This window comes from Hyposmocoma kahamanoa, unplaced genomic scaffold (assembly GCF_003589595.1).
Source record: "Hyposmocoma kahamanoa isolate Upper Pololo Valley unplaced genomic scaffold, ASM358959v1 63, whole genome shotgun sequence".
In the NCBI taxonomy this organism is placed as follows: Eukaryota; Metazoa; Arthropoda; class Insecta; order Lepidoptera; family Cosmopterigidae; genus Hyposmocoma; species Hyposmocoma kahamanoa.
Genome location: NW_020653851.1, coordinates 6657619 through 6680037, shown reverse-complemented (window position 1 = coordinate 6680037; position 22419 = coordinate 6657619). Strand labels below are relative to the sequence as shown.

The following is a 22419-nucleotide window of genomic DNA, read 5'->3' as shown; positions in this document are numbered from 1 at the left end:
TTTAAGTTCGTTTTGTAAATACGAAAAACTTGCTTATAATAAGCTCGCCATGTTTGAGTCGAAGTCAAAGTTCATTTTATAAATCTCAGCTTTAGCGTCATTTAAATGGACAAAGAGTTAAATGTCGTTTTATGAAGAAACTCAATTCCTTTGAGACGTTTTTGGAGAAGGGGTAAACATATACATAAATTGAAGCAGTGTAAACATTTGAACAAACTAGATTCTCGTCAACGCAAACTTACATAGATGCTTTTCAAGGTTTATGTAAGATAAATATTATGGAGTACACCTGTTAAGGAGTCACCACACTTATCGACTCGCATTAAGCCGGTCAGAAAAATCTTTTTGTTTACGTAATGAGTAGTAAAAGTAAGTTGTGCGTTTCGCGTCGGCGATCCGAGCTAAAGCGTAAGACGATCTTTTCACTCTTATTACACCGATATAAAGGTTTTTCTGACCGGCTCAAGTAAATGTGGTGAATCCCTTATACTGCAAGGCTCATACTAGATAAGTAGGTATCATTTGCGCGCAATTTGCAGGTATAGTGCTCAAGTACTTGCTTGTGAGTCATCGGCTGTGCGGTCTCACAAAACCTACGAATAAGTGCAACTGGATCTTAAGTTTATTACTTGTTTATTGATTTTACGTAATACTTAATTCATAAATTTCGTAATTTTGACGTAATGTGGTGGGATTATTATTACATAATAATACCACCAAATTACGAAGCACATACATATTCAGTTGTTTTAAAAAGAATTATCAATGCACGTAGAAACAATGATTTTTTTATGCCAAGTGACGCGACGACCAATCATGCACCTGGTGGTAAGCGACACGCCTGTCCATAACAGTTGCAATGCCATTCAGTGTTTTACATCCCAAAGATCTGAGGGGCAATGCCACTGCCACACACCCGTCACCCTGAGACATACAATATGTTAACAAGTCCAATAATGTGCCCGTAATTTCACCAGCTCCCTTACCGTTCAAATCCGGAACGCAGTAATGCACACGTTACCGCTTGGCGGCAGAAATAGGTAACGTGACAGTACCTCAATGGACGAACTCTTTCACTGGTGCTCTACTGCTACTAAAATGGTATAATGTGAAGCAACCAATAACAAGAGCTGTGGGCAGGTGGATTTGCTAACACATAACATACACACACTTATGTATATAGGAGTTTTCTAGGAGTAGTTAGTAATAGCAATAGTTGTATTAGCAATAGTAGGTAGTAGTGGCAATAGTTGTATGATTGTATTTTTTTTTTATTACAATATGTGCTTATAAAACAACTTCGGTTGTAAGTGAATCACAGCCCGAAGCATAAAATAATACATACTTAGGCTGCATTCAGATATATTTCAGAATGTATGTCTTGCTTTCTTATAATTTAGAACATAATATCTGAGTCACTCAGATCAGTGCTTCAAAGATTTAGGTGGTAGAGCAGATAACTTTAGTCTTTCAATAGGTCATCTATGACTACACCTTTTCACGAAATAAGTACTTAAACTAAATGCAATTTCACTAATGTACGCTACGTATTAATGGTATTCACAAAAAGTGGGAATTAACGAGCAATATGTAATATGAGCAATAATCCGAACCGAAGGTTCAAAAAAACAAAGTGAAAGGAAAAATGAGGAAGTACCTAAATTATTAAAAATATTAAAACTGATTTTGACGATGTGCACCTCGTGTATGCAGTAATAATCCACATAATCAATGTTTGGATTAGTTAGCGACTGGTGTTAAAAATACAATATCTATGTAGATGCTTATTTGAACAACGTATACGCATTTAGCTACCAATAATCGTGTTTATTTACAAAGTGGAACAACGAAATATGTAGCGAGTTGTGAGGGAATGCGCGCTACTTACTCCGTTGTGGAACTGAGTGCTGGTGATTCATTTCTCGGAATTGACCTTGCTATGAGTCATTCGTTGGAAGGCAGAGTTGGGGATACCGCGCCTGTCTGCCGGTTGCGCGCTAGACTCGCTCCGTTCACCGCCACTTTAATCCGACTTATAGTGCTCAACAATAGCATAATAAAATCAAAACAAAAATGTGTATCTGCAGAAAACGCATGAAAATTTTATTTCGACACTTTTGAACAATTGTAAATATTTTTGTGTTTGTAGAGTTGGATATCATGATAACAACCATGACGTCATTCATATTAATTAAGGTAAGGTGTATTATATAAATATTATTTTCTATTTAAATTAATAATTATTTTTTTGTTATTTATATAAATCAGATTTAGTGTATGAGTCATCCCAAAAATCTTATCAGTTTCGTATTTGACTATTGTATTATTTGACGTTTACTGTATTATGCGACTAAATCTTAGAGTTTCTCTACATTTTCCTGTTATCTCTTTTTTGTACGTGGTAAATTCATATTCTAAAAGCGAGAAAGAACGTGTAATAGCTATAATAACAAGCAGTGTGGGTATTCGTTCATATATGCCACGAGTTAGAACGAAATAGAACATAGAATGAAAGAGTAAACAATACCCGTTGAAAGTTTGATTACGCATAAAAATCTCAAAAAATTACTGGAATTCCAATAAATATAATTGAAAATTCACATTTCATGATACTGGCTAGACGTTAAATTGTGTATTTTTCGTGAAGAGTCAGTGAAAACCCTTATGATTGTTTTCGTAATATGAAATGAAAGCCGTACGAAAACTTTTGGTCATCTATGCTGAGATACTTGTTGAATAAGTTTCCAATTAACTTTTCAGACCAATTCTTTTTTGTTGAGGATGAATAGAGAGGATAACGTAAACTGGTTCCATGGGAAAATATCACGAGAAGCTGCTGAGAACCTCTTAAAAGAAGGTGGGTGATTGATTGTGGTACTCTTTTGTTATTGTTAGAATAATCTTAGATTGTCACTTGTTTTTTTTTTGTTTTTAGAGGGCGAGGATGGTGTTTTCCTGGTTCGGGAGAGCAATACCTCACCTGGGGACTATGTTCTATCTGTGCTATTTCAGGTAATTAATCTTAGTAAACAGCTTATTTATATCCTTATACATAGGTTATGAAAAGACCTTGATTTTTCAGTTTTCTTTGCAATGTAGCACCTTTACAATGCACTCTAGTCTCACATAACGGTTGTACGCAATTTATCATAAATCAGATTATAAATTAGAATAATAACAATGGATGGAACATCAATTTTATTTATATTGAAAAATTTACATAAATAACATTATGACTTGAATATTTTTACAAATAATGGCAATTATAACACTCACTATTTCACTTCTTAAATTCTTTAGGGTGAGGTGGTACACTACCAAATACGCCGGCATGGTGAAGATGCATTCTTTTCAATTGAAGAGCACACCACAGTCCATGGTCTTGACACACTGATCCAGCACTATCGTGGAGACTCTAATGGGCTAGTGACACGTCTTGCTGTGATTTGTAAAGGCTCTCCGCCACCACATGAATCACGAACACAAGGGACGACTAACTTGTTGCACCGGTGAGTTGTGATATGATAATATTAGATTAAAACAGCTTCAATTTTCTTACCTGAACGACAGAAGTGATGTTAATGGTACATTATATCCCTATATAATAATAATAAAATATGCTAGATGACCACGCCTGGTCTCAAACTAGGGAATCCTTGTATTGCAAGTACCAGAGCAATAGAATTTACTCTGGGGCACTTCCCAGACCAAAACCAATTTAAAAAAGTTTATTATTTCCCATCCCTACTGGAAATTGAACCCAAGATGGAGGTATTCATCTATTGCATCCAGTATAAACAATGTAAACCATTAGGCCACCGAGATCGACAAGATAACAGTAATAATACTACTGGCTACAAAAGAGGGAATTAGTGCTAAAAAGTGAACTAAAACAAACGATATAAATTTCAACACTGTGTGATGTAGACATACCAGCGAAAGCTGCTTGTCTATAACCAAATAAATAAATAATAATATATATTATAGTAATGCACACACTCAACATAGCCTCGCATTAGGGAAACCCTGTGCCGCAGGTGCCATGGACACTTGGACAACCACAAATTACACCCAAACACACGAGAGAATATATATAAATATAGGCCATACAAATATGTCTCCCAGCCCGGGAATCGTACCTGGGACCTCTGCATGGCAAACTTGCATGGTAACCATTCGGCCATGGATGCAGTTTGATACACAAGACTTATCTTAAGGAGAACAACTAGTTAGACTAGAAATTAAAGTATTTTGTTCCTTCACAATGTATGGGTATGACAATTATGTTGTGTGAAAGACACTTCATTATCATCATCTGCCTATTGCAGTCCATTATTGGCCTCCCCCAATATGCCTGGTTGCATCTTGTTGTATCCTATGCCAGCAACCTGTCACAGATAGTCACTCCACATACACATACTAAAAGGCATTTGAGACAAACCAATTGGGAACCTGTGCTCTTTTTGATACTTTCTTCTTCAAACCTCTTTGATATGTAAGAACTTCTAAGCTTAACTAGGCCAGCCACACCATCTGCTACTTTAAAGGGTAACCAGATGTAATTATGCAAATAGCTCTATCCAGACTTGTGTAAATTAACCCACCTGCATAAATATATTATTGAATGATTAACCTTAAAATTTTATCAACAAATAGAGATTATTTGAGGCATACATCTATTTAGGTGGAAAGTGTGAAGTGTAATGTTTTTATATTACACTTTAATTTACATTTATATAATTGAATAATGTTTACATTTATTTGAACTATGTTATGCTATTTTAAGTAAATTACATTAAAACCTTAATGAATTTCTTTTCATCTTAATAAAGAGCATTTAAGTTGTTACAACTTCTGTCAATCTTACATTTTCTTTTTATTTAATATTTATTTATTATCTTATGTACAATAGTATTAAGTAATTTCGTTTCCTGTGGATGGTCGCTTCTTGAAAATATTTAATTTACTAATTAAAGGGATTCATGCTATGCTGACCAATAATAGAAACTATCGCTATGAAGAAGGAAGTTCTATTAAGATGAGTGCTGCACAAATTGCCCTTAATTTTTCCTTTGTGTTTTGTTGTTTCAATCAACAATATTGGGCCACTAGTTTTTACATGATCAACTATATGATATCATTAAACTAGGAACTTGGGTAATAAAGGTTATCATTGTAATGTTAAGTACTATCTTCGCTAATTAGGTATTCAAAGAATGACTAAATAGTGTGCAAATTATCATACTTATTAGGTTCCCAATTTAATATGTAGTTATGTATGTGTTCTTTAGTTCCTTAAAGGTTCTTTATCAAGTGTTACTCATAGACACATAAATAATATTTGTTAACAAGTTCATTCACCACACTTCATTTCCACACTGCACTGTTAGCAGTTTCAATACGCGTATATAGTTTGCTGTAATACGACACTGAAGTTTATTGACGATTTCCTGCCATTGCTTTGTTCAATATGTTTATTCAATAAATATCTCGAGGGACAGTCTTGACCATATATATGATTACATTACATTGTCATCCGTTGTAAATGTTATATTACTCTTAGATACACATCAATTATGGAATTGTTCTCATGTTTGATGACTTAGATGTAAGCAATTGATTGGAATACCAAATGTAACAAACATAACATGTGGTCAGTGGATTAACATTTATATGTTCAACTCATTTACAATTTCATATGTGAATAATTTGAGAAGCTTTGAAGCTGAGTTCCTCGTTTACTTGTGTGTGGAATTTTATATGTATGAATTCTTATACAAACTGTAATCTGACTATGGGGTATGGAATGGTAAAAAATATGAGTTCTTTGGAGACAGTCCTTCGTTAGTATTATAGGTATAGTCAGTATTGTTAAATGTGAGAAATTTTGAATCTGTACTGGTACTGTCGAGCATGGGCCTCCTCTTAGCAAAGGGTTTTGAAAGTCAATAATTAAATAACGTTTGACAAAACGCACAATGGCACGATTGTTTTATAATCTCAAAGATGTTATTCAATTATGTTATTGTTCACATTAAACTAAATAAAGTGCGCTGTTAATTAAGAAATTAACTGTACCATAGATTTACTTGCGTTTTTAATTATATTCTCTTGCCTTTATACGTTAAAATAAAAATGTAGTGAGTTCGTCGCTTATTATTGATTTTGTTGTAACTTTTAAGTCGTTGTTGCTTGCAATACAAAGCGTTTTTGTAACAAGTTTCAAGCAATTTTTTTTTATGAATGACATAACACAAAATGGCGCACATTAGGGGGAAGCTAATGTCGAGCAGTGGACTGTAATAGGCTGTTAAATATGTTTTTTTTAACTTATCTTTCGTAATAAATATACGGGTAACAATTTTCGAAACTTCAACTATGCATAGACATTCTAATGCATATAGTATGTTTTTAAATCTGTGATTTGACACTCGTTTCTTGATATCAAAATAATTATAATAATTAATAAAACATTTATCGAATTGATATTTCATAGCATTCGTATTATAGAAAAACTCATTAAGTGATCGATGCTTATTAAATACAAGTACTATTTTATTTCAAGTGGGACTTGAGTTATTACTTATTAGTCATACGCTGAGAATGTTTTGTCTGACAATATCATCGTTTCGGTAGATATAGCACCATCTGTGTTTGGCAAACTTGACTCATTATTATATTTTATGACTCATAATTACGACTCGACTAGAAGAGTAACATTTTTTATTTTATTACTATTTTAAATTACCTAGGTGTGTTAACCATCTTTTTATGATAAATTCACGGCCGACCTCTCAGCCGGTGGTAGCTCTATGGCTATTGTGATGAAAACTGATTCCCTTAGGAGCTAGTAGCTACTTCTGCTAAATAATGAGTTTAGTAAAATTATTAATACATAGATCGAACACTAAGAAAAATTCCTTCGATCCGGCAGGATTCGAACCAGTGCCTTCAGCATACCGTGCCTGACGTTGTCCCTACAGAGCTTCGGAACGAACCAGCCGACCTTACGAATTTTTCTTTTTTTTAACGACTTTTTGCCGTAGCGCCATCTGCGATAAATCTTTGAAAGTTTTAGTCTGTGAAAGAAATGAGTTTAACTTTCCAGAAGGGAAATATTGCCAAACTTCTGGGTAAGATGTCTAAGGGTGCATGTCCCAATAAAATTCTTTTATTTTTATGTTAGGCTTAGGTATTAAACATAATAGAAATAATAAGTAAATATTTGTTATTGAATTATAGACTGATGTGCCAGAGCAATTATCAGAGAAATCAATACTGTCCCTAAAATATCGTTTTCAAATTTAAAATCTTTTTCAGAAACGAGAGTTGACTATCGTTTTGTGACTGTATTGGTGTCAACGTGCGGTGTATTGTATTTTATTTTTCTTTTCAGAGCGACAGAAGCTGGTGACGTGAACGTGGTTTCCCAGTTGCTAGCATGCGGGTACCGTAACCGCGACGCGAAGAATCAAGATGGCCAGACGGCGGTTCACATCGCCGCTCGCTCCGGCCGCGATAAGATTCTCGAGAAACTTATCGAGAGCGGGGCCACTATTAACGTGCGGGATTCTTTTGGCTTCACGCCTTTGCATGTAAGTTCATCATCACCCCATTTATACGCCCCACTGCTGCACGGGTTTCCTCTCAGATGAGGGTTTTGGCCATTGTCCGCCACGCTGTCCCAATAACTCGCTTGGGACTTACACGTTTTCCGAGGGTTGGAAACCTTTGACGTGCAGGTTTCATCACGATTTTTTCCTTCACCAAAACGCTTATTAAATTTTGTAATAAACTTGAATATATGCTATATCGAACTCTAAGAAAAATTCCATCGATCCAGCTGGATTCGAACCCAACCGGAACGATGGAATTTTTCTTGGCGTTCGAACTTTATATTAATAATTATAACATTTATGTTCTCGCAGTATACATGTCAGAACAATTTGCCAAGCACAACAGAGCTCCTGATTACGAAAGGCCAAGCAAACTATCAGATGCGGCATGCGCCCAGCGGCAAAGTGCCACTGCATGATGCAGCACAGAGGGGACACATGGACTGTATTAAGGTAATTCACGCATTTTTTTTTCACTGCCTCTTTATGCGAAGCGCCAAATCAACTTCTGTAGGCGAAAGGTAAAGAAGCTTTAGTGCCAAATAATAATTTTTACGAAGAGCATTTAAGAGAATGAAGTCAATCTTAAGGTCAAATAAAATATGTTAAATAAAAACCAACGACGATAGGACTTAATGTCTTTAACCATTACGTGATTTGTAAAAAAACATCTAAATTCCAAAATATGGACTGAGGTCCTTTACCATCTCACCTACAGATAATATTGCCACGAAAGTTATCAGGAGTAGAGTAGTACCCCTAGATTGGTTTTCTGCAGGTATTATTAAAGTTAAAGGCGCCTGCCCATCCAAGGACGTTGGCGCAAGACACTCCCGCTGATCTTGCCAAACACTACGGTCACACAGAGTGCTATCTGTTACTCAGTAAGTATGAGAACTTGAGTTCATTATATTAAGAATTATACTCGAGTAAATTATTGTTATTTTTGCAGTTTTATTTTCTTTGGCTTTTAACTTGACAGTCTTTTTTTTTTCAACGCTTCACTGCCAAGATACACACAAATAAACAATCGCACTATCTTAAAAAAATTATTACATAAGTTTTTTGATTCAGAGAATCACAAACCCGAAACGCCGAAAACGTCAAAAAGCCAATGGTACCACGGGACACTAAACCGCGATGAAGCAGTGAAGATCTTACAGGAGTACTGCAAACATCACAACTTGCAAGACAAAGCCACGGAAGGCGTCTTCCTTGTAAGATATAGCGAAAGACATACTGGCGCGTATGTGCTCACCATGCTCAGTGAAAATAATCCTTATAACTACATTATTAGAAAAGAGGTAAGATACGTTATCTAACAAAAAACAAATCTACACCAGCAATGAATACTACTTTAACTTAAAATTTGTAATTTCTTGCCAGAAACTATAAAAGGGAATAACTTTTTCATTTTCAAGCATGTTAATAATGATTTTTTTACTACAAGTTATTTTCTTAATTGTGCATTTAATAAGATAATTATAGCATAACTAACCTAAAGTAAATTTACTAGGAAAACAAAGACTGTAACATTCATAATATATCTCGAGAGAGACGTTGTGGCAAAAAACAAAATTGAAATGGACAGTTACTTCAATCGGTCATGCAAACTTCTACAATACACAATTATGTCTTTGTTATACCGGATGTGTAAATATATTTACTTCGGTTCAGAATTTTATGACTTATGTTATAACATAATTGATTAATTTGTGTCAAAATTGTAAACTACGCCATTAGTCACGTAAAAGAGATTCGTTTATTGAAAGAAAAACTATAACTATGTATCCAAGAAACGCCACTTCATTTTTATTTTTATTTAGTTGCTAGCTACCGCAAGAACACTGGGTAGTTTTGTGTGACAAATTGAACAGCGCCTCTTGCGGTCACAAGACTAATTAAAAATTTTAAAAGAAATTTCTATACCGTAAATTCGTGATAAAGGTACTTACTGGGTATCTACCATCCTAACCTCCTTAACTAACGTAATCGATATTTTTAACGAAATAGAGTTATTAACGTATATCCGGGATCAGTGAAACGGGGTCTACAAACCTCTATAATCGTTTTTTTAATTTTGAGTTTTATTCATAAGCAAAATAAGTTGACATTTACCTGGCAAACAAACCTTTAACTTGCCCTCGTTGTCATAACTAGGCATCGAGTACTATATAACTGCGCTCCGATTGGCCAGCCCGAATTCGAAACAATTGACGGGTGTCGTCCATTGTTTCACTTCAAAACGACCAGTTTAACTTGAGCTTATCTATAATGGACGAAAATTGCAAAATCACATATTTAATTAGATGTTTTGGTGTTTTTCCCACACTACCGAAAGGAAAAGTCCCCATTGTTAGGGATATTATATTTATTACAATAAATGCAGAATATTTTTGGAATATACGGAGATATACACACAGGGCAATTATTGGTGCTGTACTATTTCAGTTTTCTAATTTGTGATTTCAGCGCAAACAAGAGTTGATATTTAAAAGTCATATAAGGCCCATTTATCTGATGAGTTGCCAGAGATGGATGGCTCTTATTTCGTCTCCATTTCTGGTTATGTACTCGATGTAACTAGGTTATGACAAGGAGGGCAACATGAGTATACAGTGTGATAGTTATCGTGTATAGTTCTTCTTCTGACCGCTAGAGGCGCGAATTTAACAAATTTAGCCAAACGAAACTGTGACGTATTTTACGCGGTCATCTGCTATTGTAAACTCACGCTATGGTCACTGATGTATTTGCAGAACGACTGGCTGTTTATAGACGATGGACCGTACCTAGAATCTCTAGAGCGACTGATCGAGCACTACGGTACTGTACCCGACGGCTTGCCCACGCGCCTCACCATAGCCGTACCGCCTAGACCGAAACCACCTCTGCCTGAAGTAAGTTTACATTTCGATCGTGAATATGGTGATGACTATTAAGTAGTAACTTCTGTGTTAAATATTATCGTCTTAGATGTCATGTCTCACTGCTGGCTCGGCTTAGGAAAGGATTTCGGCGAGACGGCCAACAGGCTGACCCATGCGTGATGTAGACTTTACGAGTCATGAAAGAGTTTTTTTTACACTTACACGTTTTGTCATTACAGCCATTACAGAGTTTTGTTTGGGGCATCAAAGTCAAGTTGGCTTGCATGCAATCATACTAGTTACGTGCAAGTGTAATGGAAAAACATTGTATGTTTCACGGGCGGTACAGGTATTACGAACCTCGACTCCAAAAGTTCAGTCTTTGATCTCAGGCTTCTAATAGAGTCTCGTTCGTAATTCCTTACTTACCGCCTTACTATTTTACTTTTACTTTACTTATTAATACACAATGTACTATTATGATATCAAGCGACGGGACGAATAAGGGGTACTCTGGTGGTAAGCTATACGCCTACTCATAACAGTTGCAACACTACTCGGAGCTTTAAATCGCAAAGATTTGAGGAACCTGCCACTACGCCCGTCACCCTGAGACATAGGTTTACAAGTTCTATGTGCCTGTAATTTCACCAGCCTCCTTGCACTTTACTGCTTAACGACAGAAATATCTAAGGTGGCAGTACTTCCCTGAACGAACTTATTCACAAGGAGCTCTATTGCAACAAAAACTAATTATATAAACATTCCCGAAAACTTCTCCATCATGCAAATTTCGTTACAAGGTTTAATTTACCGTTCAAATAAGTAATGCATTAGTGAAGTAAACAATACAAATTTCGAAAGAATTTAGTGGTTCAAACCCTCGGTGGAAATCGTACCCAAGCCGTCATGCCTCTGAGTCGTGTTAATGATAAGTTCAATCAAAGGATTTTTTTTCCATAAGGTTTCTGGTAAAACTATAACTGAAATTCAACTAAATATTTGTCTTGTCACTTCTTGTCTTGTATCTTATGAAGGCCGTTTATGCAATACCTAGACACAGCGTACCGTGTTTCTAAATAATCTTCATGATAAGACAAAATAAAAGAGTACAATTGAATATTTTCTAAAATAAACAGTCATATTTTCTCACAACGTACTTTCCTTAAGAAATGTTCTAACTGGTTCTTGTCTCGGTAAACCTTGGAGGTAGGTGTTGTAGTGTAGTCATGTGTGGATATTGCTCTGTGTGTAATATTAATAGCTTTACAAAACTCATCATTTTGTGCTCAGTATTTAATAACCTGTTGGCAATATTCGAACTGGAACAATGTGTGTTAGTTTTTTTTTAACATGGCTGGTTGTAGCAGAATATTAACGCTGAGAAACACTCTGCCATTTTGCTGAGCTAAAGTTTTTTTTATCTCCCACCACTGTTGTCAATTACTAAACTCTATGTGTCTGTTACTAAACTCTATGTGTAAAGTAGCTTTTATATTTATTTATTGGTGTGTTGAAATTATTTATATCTCAACCTTTTTATATAGTAATAATACTGCATTCTGTATTAAACGTCAGTGAATCGAAGACTGATGGCTTTAATAACTCGAGTTAACAGGACATTGGCGCAACCGCCAATTTTTTTTGTATAATTTTTATAATAATATTAAACTACCGTACATAGTTATTTTTACTTGACATTGGCAAAATCATTGATTATTTCGATGGAGCCATAACATTTAAAAGAAGAAGAAGATAACTCGAGTTTTGTATTTTTTTACCGGCCGTGATACTACAATGTTTCACATTTGCGAAGAAATAAATACAATGTTTGTTTCTTGTATGAATAAATAATGTTCACAACACAACAATTATGGATTTTGCAAAGGGAAGTATTTTTTTTGGCACTGTTTTTTCCATTGGAAAAGGCAAAGGCACTAATGCGCCATACAGCCAAGACTGGGAGTAAATTTCTTTCTTGGATTCATTGACTTATTGGATTCCATTAAAAATGTCAGCCATTATTAACAGATGACCTGCTAGCTATTCTTCCATAGATAATACAACTCGAACTAAAATGTTATATAAAGCAAAGACGCATATAACCGTGATGGACTGTAAAAAGAAAGTTTGCAAAATTTTTATACAGAAAATAATTAAAATCAGAAAATAAGCAGTTCTTATTTCTGTTTAGATAACATATTAAGTGGATGTTTTAATTTTGAACTTAAGTAACCTCCTTGCTTGAACTCGAACCTGACCTGTGTAAGGAAGTATGTCGTACTACAAATTAAAAGTCTTACCGACCATTGCTGTAATGGGAAGAAAAAAGGCCCGAGGGTCTTATTTGGGGCATTATAGTCTAGTTGGCCACCATGCAATCATACTATTTACGAGTAAGTGTGATAAAAACGATTTTATTTACTATATAAAAAGGGTCAATAGCTGTCGTACCAACTTAAAAAACTTTTACGAGCCTCGGTAAAGCAACAAGCGGAAATTTTATTGCAATTGGATTATAATAGTCTTAACCCTTTTGGTCTAATTCAAGATGTGCCAGAGGGCAATGAAACGCATTCTGGGCTTTAACCGCATTACCGTATATTGAGTGCGCAATATTGACTGGCATTGCTAATGTGGGGAGGAAAATAGCCAGGATCTAATACTTCAAAAACTTTTGCGGGCGTGCGAATACAACAATTGTCGAAAGTAGGTTGAATAATTGTATTTTTATGTTCATCACTCAAGTTTCTTAATTCTTACTTTCCAGTTCTCAACTATGCCTCGTACCAAGAAGCCATCGCCGAGCCGCGCAGCTATGAATCAGACGTTATCTCTAGTCAAGCACGATATCCTCAACGACAAAGACACGACACTTCCTAACTCAGCTCCAATTCATCCTTTCTCCAATAACAACGCCTTTGAACTCCTAACAAGAAACCTCTCATTTTCATCAGACTTCAACAATGATAGTTTAAACAATAACGAAGGTGGTGATGACAATGATACGTACAAAGTGCCTGCGAATAACAGTGCCGTAGTCACTCTTGCTGAGAATTATAATGAAATTTCTATTAACTCCGAAGGCCAGCTCTCCACACTGCAAGGTGAGTGGTAATTTCAATGTTATTGCTTTGTATAGTAGGTACACTTTTCAGCTACCCATTAGCATAATAAGAATACACATTCTGGAAATCATAAATATACTATGATAATCGGTGCTAGCGACCGCGTATTCTGCTCTCGTGATAATTTTTCTTATTCTTAGAAATAGAAACTATTTTTCCGGATTTAAATCGCGTATATTTCTCTACACGTCCCGTGGTGACCTGTAAGGGGCACGAAACGTCGGTTTGTTTGAAAAAAGAAATATACGCGATTTAAATCCGGAAAAATAGTTTCATTTCCCATGTGAAACTATCGCGAAAACCTAAGAACTCGATTTCTTATTCTTTTTTTATTTTTCTCACGTCTAGTGTCTGTTTTCTTTTTGCTTTGACGTTGGCACAAAATAATTGAGAGCCATTATATAAAAATATATATATACAGGGCGTCTCACAGCTATGGCCATCTTAACAGTGGCTATTTTGAAACCTATTTCAAAATGCCCACTGTACCTTGCTGCTGCCTAAACGTTGGCGTACTTGATCAATATTAGCTGATAATATTAATCGGAACTGACATTGGCTGTTGCCAATGTCAGTTCCGATTAATAAAACAAATGGGCAACAAAAATTACTACAAATTGATTACAAGAAATTGCTACAGCATTTAAAATACTTTCCCTCCGCGTCCCATAGCCGTTAGACGCCCTGTATATTACTTTTCCATGTGTCCGCTAGGGGCGCTATACAATTTGCTACACAAAATTGTGAAATATCTTACATGGTCGCCAGCGACAACTGTAGCCAAACAAAATGGCACTAAGTATTGATCATGAAATTTGACAAAATTAGCAAAGAACTGCAATACTCGACAATAATAATAATTCTGCGTTGCTAACAAAAACATGATAAAATCGTATACAAAAGTGAGCTTATCTCTAGAAAAGATCTTTTCCAGTTAACTCTGACTAGTGAATAAAGTCTGTTCATTATCGTGACTTTAAAAAAGTCAATTAATATCAATAGTTTATAATATGATAATGTTTATCATGTTATCGTAAAACACTGCGAGAAGTTTCAGTTAGCCACATTCACTTATATAATAAAACATTGCCCATTCATCTTTAGTACCTAATCCGGTCATACAATCCTTTACACATTGCTTTAACTGTTCACAGAATTCATTCCAATGTCCGAACTAACCCTGGGAGCAGTACTCGGCGAAGGCGAATTTGGTTCAGTCCTCCGCGCTACGTACAATACTCCAGAGCAGACGTCACAGCCGGTGGCCGTTAAAACGCTTCACATGCAACACACCGACACCAATAAGAGAGAATTCCTTTCTGAAGCAAAACTTATGATGTCGTTGCGACATAGGTGCATTGTACGCCTTATTGGAGTCTCCTTGGTATGCTTCTATATGCACTTTTACAGGACTTATAGTCGGATATCGCAAAATGTTCCCTTAATCAATAATAAATAAAATATATAAGATAAAATTCTCTTAATCAATTTTAACTCTTCACATGAACTTTTACTTAATACGGGAGGTGAATCTACGTCGGCTATAATGAATTTTAAAAAATAATGATTGTTTTTATGTGCAACTTTTAAGTAACATTCACCTAGTACCACAATATCCATGCCAGAATAACCCTGCAAGCGTGTTGAAGACCCGGTTAAATCGTTTTCCGATATATTAATTAACTTTAGATATCGCTTTGGCAAAACATTCACGTCCGCTCCGGTATCCAGCTTAAAAATTATCTTTTGTCCGCGTATATCTAATTTCACTACCCAATCACTACTAACATGACTATCAATAACAAAACATTTGCGACTTGCCTGATCAGAAGAATCCTCCTGTACCGTATACACCCGACACATACGGGAAAAGTGGTTTTGACGTTGACACTTGTTACACCGTTGACCGTATGCTGGGCACTCATTTCGCTTATGCGTTCTGCCACAATATCCGCAATTCTTAATCATTTTCTGCGACCTTGAGTTGTTGTTTACTTGCGAGCGGAATATCGACGTTGATGGTGATGACTCACGCTCACGGTTTGTACGATAACGAGTGACCTGTGCCGGCGGCGGAAAGTGCACCCGCGGGGGACGGCCGCGACTAGACATCGGCTGGCGGCGATTGATGGCATGAATGTCGAAGTGATCCTGCTGCTTGTTATTACATTGTGTTAACTCGTGTACGTGATGATTCTCCGATTTCATATTCATAGCTTGCATTCTCGACATTTCTGATAATTTACAAATTTCTACTGCTTTTGAAAGTGTTATTTCTGGTTCTCTCAGTAATCGTTCTGATAATGCAACATCTTGAATTCCGCATATTAACCTACTGCAGACAAGGTCGTAGCATAGGGTTTTAAATTCACACTTTGAGGCAATCTTGTTAAGTTCAAAAGCGTATTGTTCTATTGATTCCAATTCTTTTTGGTCTCTTTTAAAGAATTTTTGTCTCTCAACTGCTAAATTTTTTTTCGGTATGAAAAAATTATCGAATTTCAAAAGTAGTTCTTTAATATTTTTGACTTCTCCTGTGAATTGCTCGTATACTTCGCGACATTTATCACCAATTACGTGCAGCAATATATTTATTTGTACTTTTGGATCTTTTTGTGATAATTCGCAGGCTTCGAAGTAAATATTGAATGCTTTCTTCCATTTTTCCCACTCGGTACACAAATTGCCAGACGTTACGTTAACCAAATTATTTTCAAAATTAAACGGCCGCGGTGGCTGCAAAACTGACTCCATCATTAATATTTCACCTTTTCTTTTCACTTTCAATATTTCAAGTTACTTTTATAGATAATATGTACGTTTACACTTCACTTCATATTTGAATTAATTAATTTTGCAAATTTTTCATCGTTAAGAAAAAATCACGGTAGTACCGACTGCGCCATGTTTGGTTTGGATACGTGGGAACGTCAATCAAACTCCAGTGTTCGGTTAAGACTGCCTTCTATATTTATTTACAAACACCTACAAGCAATATTAAAATTTCGTTTATATACACTGTTATTTGTAAAATATTAACCTCACAGGATAACATCATAAGTAACAACTTTTGTTCCTTAATAATTCAGCAGATTTTACTTCGCTCTAAAAGATGATAACTTTGTGCTGTAACAAATCAAAGCGTTAGCGTAAATACCAGTGCGATGCAAAATGCACGGGGTAGGGGGTCGTCGGGGAGGGCGCTTGCACGTTTGACCTTACTAGGTACATAGTAGTAATTTTGTAAAACAAAACCCTTCTTTGTTCAAGCATCATGAGCCTTCATTCAACACAAGGTTCCCAGACAGACTTACTGTACCAGTTAATAATAAAAAGGAAGTGTATCAGCGTAACTATTTTCATATGTGTGTAAAAATTTATAATTTCTTACTGCCTGAATTTCAAGAAATGCCTAGTGTTATGTTCCGAAGAAAGTTAACCGCATGGTTGTCTAATTGTTGCTTTTATTCCGTTCAAGACTTTACTTTACTTTGACCGCAAAAATATGTTGTAGATAATTAAAATGTAAATTGATAGTTGCAATATTTTAATGTCATTAACGGTTATTTTATATTAACATTAAATTTAATATAAATTTGCATGCTGTAACCAGCTAGGTATGAGAACCTATTGTTATGAATATGTACATTACATCTCTGCACATAAATTTATCATTTATCATTAATAAATGATAAATTTATTTGGCAATAGCCAAATACAGATCTAAAAAATGTCTGATAGTACAACAAAAATGTAAAAGGTTATTTTTGATAAATTTATTGTTTTGTAAAAAGTAATGGAACAAAAGTTGTTGTTTACGATGTCAGTCATGTAGTCTTATAAATAAATAAATATAAGATTTATGAGTATATTTATTAGTCCTGCGAGGTTGTTAGTATTTTGCAAATAACCCTGTGTATTGTAGAGGCCTGTAGTCTCTGTCTGCCCCAGTGGTAAACAGGTGTATGAATGTAAATGTTGTAGATATGATATCGGAACATGTGAGATTTAAAGTACCCCTCTTACAATAGGTATAGAGTTTTACTTAGTAGTTGAATTTCACTAAGAAATGTATAAAAACAATTTATTTACTTCAATTTCAGGGTCCACCGCTAGCAATGGTGCAAGAATTGGTGCCTCTGGGATCCCTACTGGAGTACCTAATACGTCATCCGGAGAAGGCATCACCAAGCTATGAGCTGCGGCTTTGGGCCTGCCAGGTTGCCGCTGGTATGCGATACTTGGAGCGACGACGGTTCGTCCATAGAGATTTGGCAGCTAGGAATATTTTACTTGCTAGCAGGTAAGTTCAATATTGATTGCAGTCAATCCGACATTTGAAACAATATTTTCTTGAATAAATATAATTTGTTTAGCTAAAACAAACTTAATATACCAATCTATTAAAATTCATTGGATGTCAAGTTTTATGGAAGCTTGTGCCATAAATTATTTGACCTTTTCTCTGATAATGATAACTTTCAAGTATTACATATTTATAGTCTTACAAGTTCAGTAAGGCTCAATTTATATTGTGGCGAAACGGAATGGAAGCTAATTTTTGCAACGACATTGTACATAGTATAATGAACTGTATGGTCAATAATGTAACGTACAAACTAGATACGAGCCAAAATCTTCCGCGGAATTCCACCGCAATATAAATTGAGCCTTAATGGGCCTAAAAACTGAAGTTTTACCAAAATTTCACGATAGTAATAGGATTTTAAGTTGTAATCTTTCTCAACAATGAAGGGTTCATCTAGTAGGATCCCCATTAGCTTGTCTCGGCTTGCCTAAGAATTTATTATCCAACTTACTAGTTAGGTATTGAACAAAAAAGTCTTGCTTTGCCGCACTTGTAGCGTAACATCTACGTCGGCTTACTTTCCTTAAATAGCCACTGCTTGTCCTAAGCTAATTTACAGAAATGGATATATTAATTCGTTTTTAGGCTTTCGCGATTGCTACACATTGCAAATGAAACTATTTTTTCGAGTCTAAATCGCGTATATTTGTTTTTTTCGAACAAACTTTTATAGGTCTCATGATCAGTAACCCTCAACCGTAAAACAACGTTCGTTTGTTATACTGTATTCAATTGTAAACACAAATTCGAGAAAGCTGTTAATGTATTAACAATACTATAACACTGTAGTAGGTCACTATTTATCTTTAAAAATGTACTTTGTAAAGTTGCAGTTTCTTTGTTTAATAATTTTCTTTATATGTATTGTACATTTTATCCGATAACGATTCTGCTTTATTTAAACAATTTGTATTTTTGTAGCAATCTGTGGATGATTGTACAATTGTATATGTTTTTCATTTAGTCAATCTGTTTATTACAGGCATCAAGCTAAAATAAGCGATTTTGGTTTATCGCGGGCGTTGTCTACAGACAGTTCGTACTATAAAGCTAGCCGCGGTGGAAAATGGCCTATCAAATGGTATGCGCCGGAGTCGTACAACTATGGTACATTCAGTCACGCGAGTGACGTGTGGAGCTACGGCATTACGCTATGGGAGATGTTCTCTTATGGTGCTCAGCCTTATGGTGATATGAGGGGAATTGAGGTCAGTATATTGATTTAACTAACATTAAAAAAAAACTTTGTAGTCTGAGAGCCGATTTTTAGTGAGATTTTTAGTTTCAATAACAAAGTTTTTATGGTAATGGAATTACAAAATGAAAGAAGGTTTTATTGTTATGGAATGATAAACAATGATTTACACTTTGTAATTCCATGACAATGAAACGAAATCGTCGCGCAAAACGACGGAGCCATAGATACAAAAGTTGTGAATGAAAATTTTGTTATGAGAACTAAACACCTCTACCAGAAATATGTTTGTTCTTGTGTAGTCGTGTCTAGGTATAATCAGAAATGAACATTGAAGGAACAAAGGCATTTACTTCCTATTATTTTAATCCCTGGCGATAAGATTAAATATAAAAATTGTGTGTCATCTCTTCCAATGTTTTTAAATTATATTATTTTTGTAAATTAATTGCTTCCAATAAGAGAATATATTAGCTTATTACAGCTGAAGGAACATTAGGAAGCTATAAACATTCTAAAATATGATACGAGGAGGAACAAATTAGATAGGTCCAACATCAAACTTCTTTGTTCTTTATCGATTCCAATAATAACTATAATAAAATCACTATCAGATGTCGTCTATTATAGTTAAGTTTCCACACAAATTTCACAATTTTTATCGTACTCTAAAAAAAATTTACAGCTGAAATCATATCATTAAATGAATAATCCATAAAGCAACATCATCTAATACAATCAATAAGCACGAGTCTACTTTAGGCCATAGTCCGAGACTTCACAGTTATCCATGGGTTGTGAACTTTTCTCGACATGTTGATTTCATCACGATGTTTTCCTTCAACGTTAGCGTAAATGTTTAGTATTGCTACTAAACACAAAATAATGTACGTAACTTGGAATTTAAACGCGTCACAAGGATTCAAACTGTCAACCTCACAATTGAGAAGCCGTTCTCCCAATGGGCTACCATGCGGCCCTCCTTGTCATAACTAACGCTTTTACATTTTGGTAACTTAGAAATATTGGCACCTAGTTTTTTTTTCCTTGAAAAATGGCAATTACGCTGTTATCGCTTAACAATAAAACTGAAACTAAATGAGTTATAAAGAAACTGCTTATAGGGGGTTGTAGATTTTTTTCTATAACACCAAATGACGGGATGAACAAGTCGTGGGCTTGGTGGTAAGCGCCTGCATATAACAGTTGCAATGCCACTCACGAGCTTTAAATCGCAAAGATTTGAGAGACAATGCCGCTGCGCCACTCATCACCCTGAGACATAAGTTGGCAAGTCCCATGTGCCTGTAATTTCACCAGCACCCCTACCTTTCAAAACCTGAACACAGTAATGGCGGCAGAAATAGTTAAGGTGGCAGTACCTCTCGGGACGAACTTTTTCACAAGGAGCTCTGTGAATAACTCAATTTGGAATAAAAATGTTGATTACGTTAGTTATGATAAAGAGGGCAGCATTGCTACTATCCATAATTATTCTTTACAGGCAATACAATTAGTTGAAAACGGCAAACGTCTTGAACGACCAAAGGACTGTCCAGATGAAATATACCAAGTAATGTTAGACTGCTGGGCATATAACCCGGACAATAGACCGACGTTTAGCAACCTCGTTGATGTGTTTTCGCAACACCCCGACTACGTCAACATTAGCCAGTTGGCGCTTGAGAACGAAGAGTGAGTTTAAACGACGTGTGAGTTTAACTTATTGGAAAACTGATCATTTCGAAAACGCATATAAGTAAATTACGTACCTATAGTTATTACCTATGACTGCGAAACATATTGTTAAGTCTGTCTATATTACGTACTTTGAAGACGTAGTTTAGTTGCATAAATACGTCATTCTCGGGATTAGTGCTGTTCTTTAACTAATTTTCGTGGCATATTTCATTGATAATAAACTCGAATACTGAAATAATAGAAACTGTCACGGAGATTAGGCAGTGAATGTTAACTAGAACATAACCGAAATAACTGTCAATTTTGTCTTTTTCATTTTCGAAAATGAGCTAGAATACAAAGTAAGATAGTCAATAGTGTATACAAAAATACTAAAGATGTGACTATGCTAACCTCCTTCATCGTCATCCCACCTTTTTATCATCCTCTTTTCTGGTTCCTGGCCACGTTTAATTTTTAAATATTGAGTCGTTTTCGAATTCCCTTTTCCTGCACTATTCCTATGTTTGTTCTATCAGTCGTCACTACCATCAAAATTCTTGAAAATAAGTGACCAGATAATAGAAAAAGATGATAAAAAGTGGTATGACGATAAAGGTGAGCATCGTCACAAGTGAACATCGTCAAAGATGAGTGCCCTACGGCAACAAATTGAGCTTTATTAAAATTGGACACTGTTTTAGTTAAAATAAAAACTTAGTCGCGAACATCGAATTTGCTTCTAGGTGTATTTATCTTGTGAAATAACGTATAATGTGACATACGTTAATTAATCACGCAATCAACGACATTTAATATAGTATTTAAGAAGTTTGGTGTTTTATTAAGTGTGAGTAAGAAACAAAGGACATGCCATTTATGTGCCTGATTGCGTACATTGTACAAAATTTAGATTCTAAAATAATGAACTCGAATGGTGTAATAAATTTCCACTTTTATACTATTTTTATATAGAGCACTTTTTAAACTCGTTGACTTTGAATTGAGCTTTTTTATATTAAATTTAATATATCTTGATGTATTTTAAGTTTTTATAAGCTTATCTTGAGTGTATTTTCTACGTATTATTTTCTGTACATTGTTCCTTTATAAGCCAAAATGTATTAAATATTCTCTATCGAAAATGAAACTACGTACATGATATGAAACGTACATTCCTTATTTTATTTACATTAATAATTTACAAATAGAATTTAATGAAAGAGAGCCTGTTATAACTATTATTAACTCGTATAAACTTTTTATGACAAAACAAACAATTGCTTAGATATGCCATATATTTAGTAATTTGCCAGCATATGATTGCCGCGCGGTTGTGTTTCGTATGTACAAAAACTGTAGTTACCCAAATTATATCTCCTTAACATTCAGAGAATTTATATTAAATTCTATGAGTCTGATTTAGCATTATTATAAATTTTATATAACGAAATGACAGAACATATAGAGCTATGTTTTAACAAAATGTGATAATGGTATTTATGAAATAAATATTCAATAATAATCATATCTTTTGTTTTAATAAATTACTTAGTGCCCT

The 22419-nt window shown here is 35.0% G+C and overlaps 1 protein-coding gene across 1 annotated transcript; it reads left to right on the top strand.

Moving 5' to 3' along the window:
• The first annotated feature begins 1980 nt into the window (after positions 1–1980).
• Positions 1981–22290, top strand: LOC113230176 (tyrosine-protein kinase Shark). Its single transcript, XM_026463982.1, has 14 exons — positions 1981–2196; positions 2761–2857; positions 2936–3012; positions 3301–3509; positions 7397–7595; positions 7929–8069; positions 8395–8500; positions 8691–8920; positions 10376–10516; positions 13257–13593; positions 14769–14998; positions 17718–17917; positions 18966–19191; positions 20683–22290. Exons 1-14 carry the CDS (start codon positions 2161–2163, stop codon positions 20875–20877), a joined length of 2424 nt encoding a protein of 807 aa, XP_026319767.1. The 5' UTR covers positions 1981–2160; the 3' UTR covers positions 20878–22290.
• Positions 22291–22419: the final 129 nt, after the last annotated feature.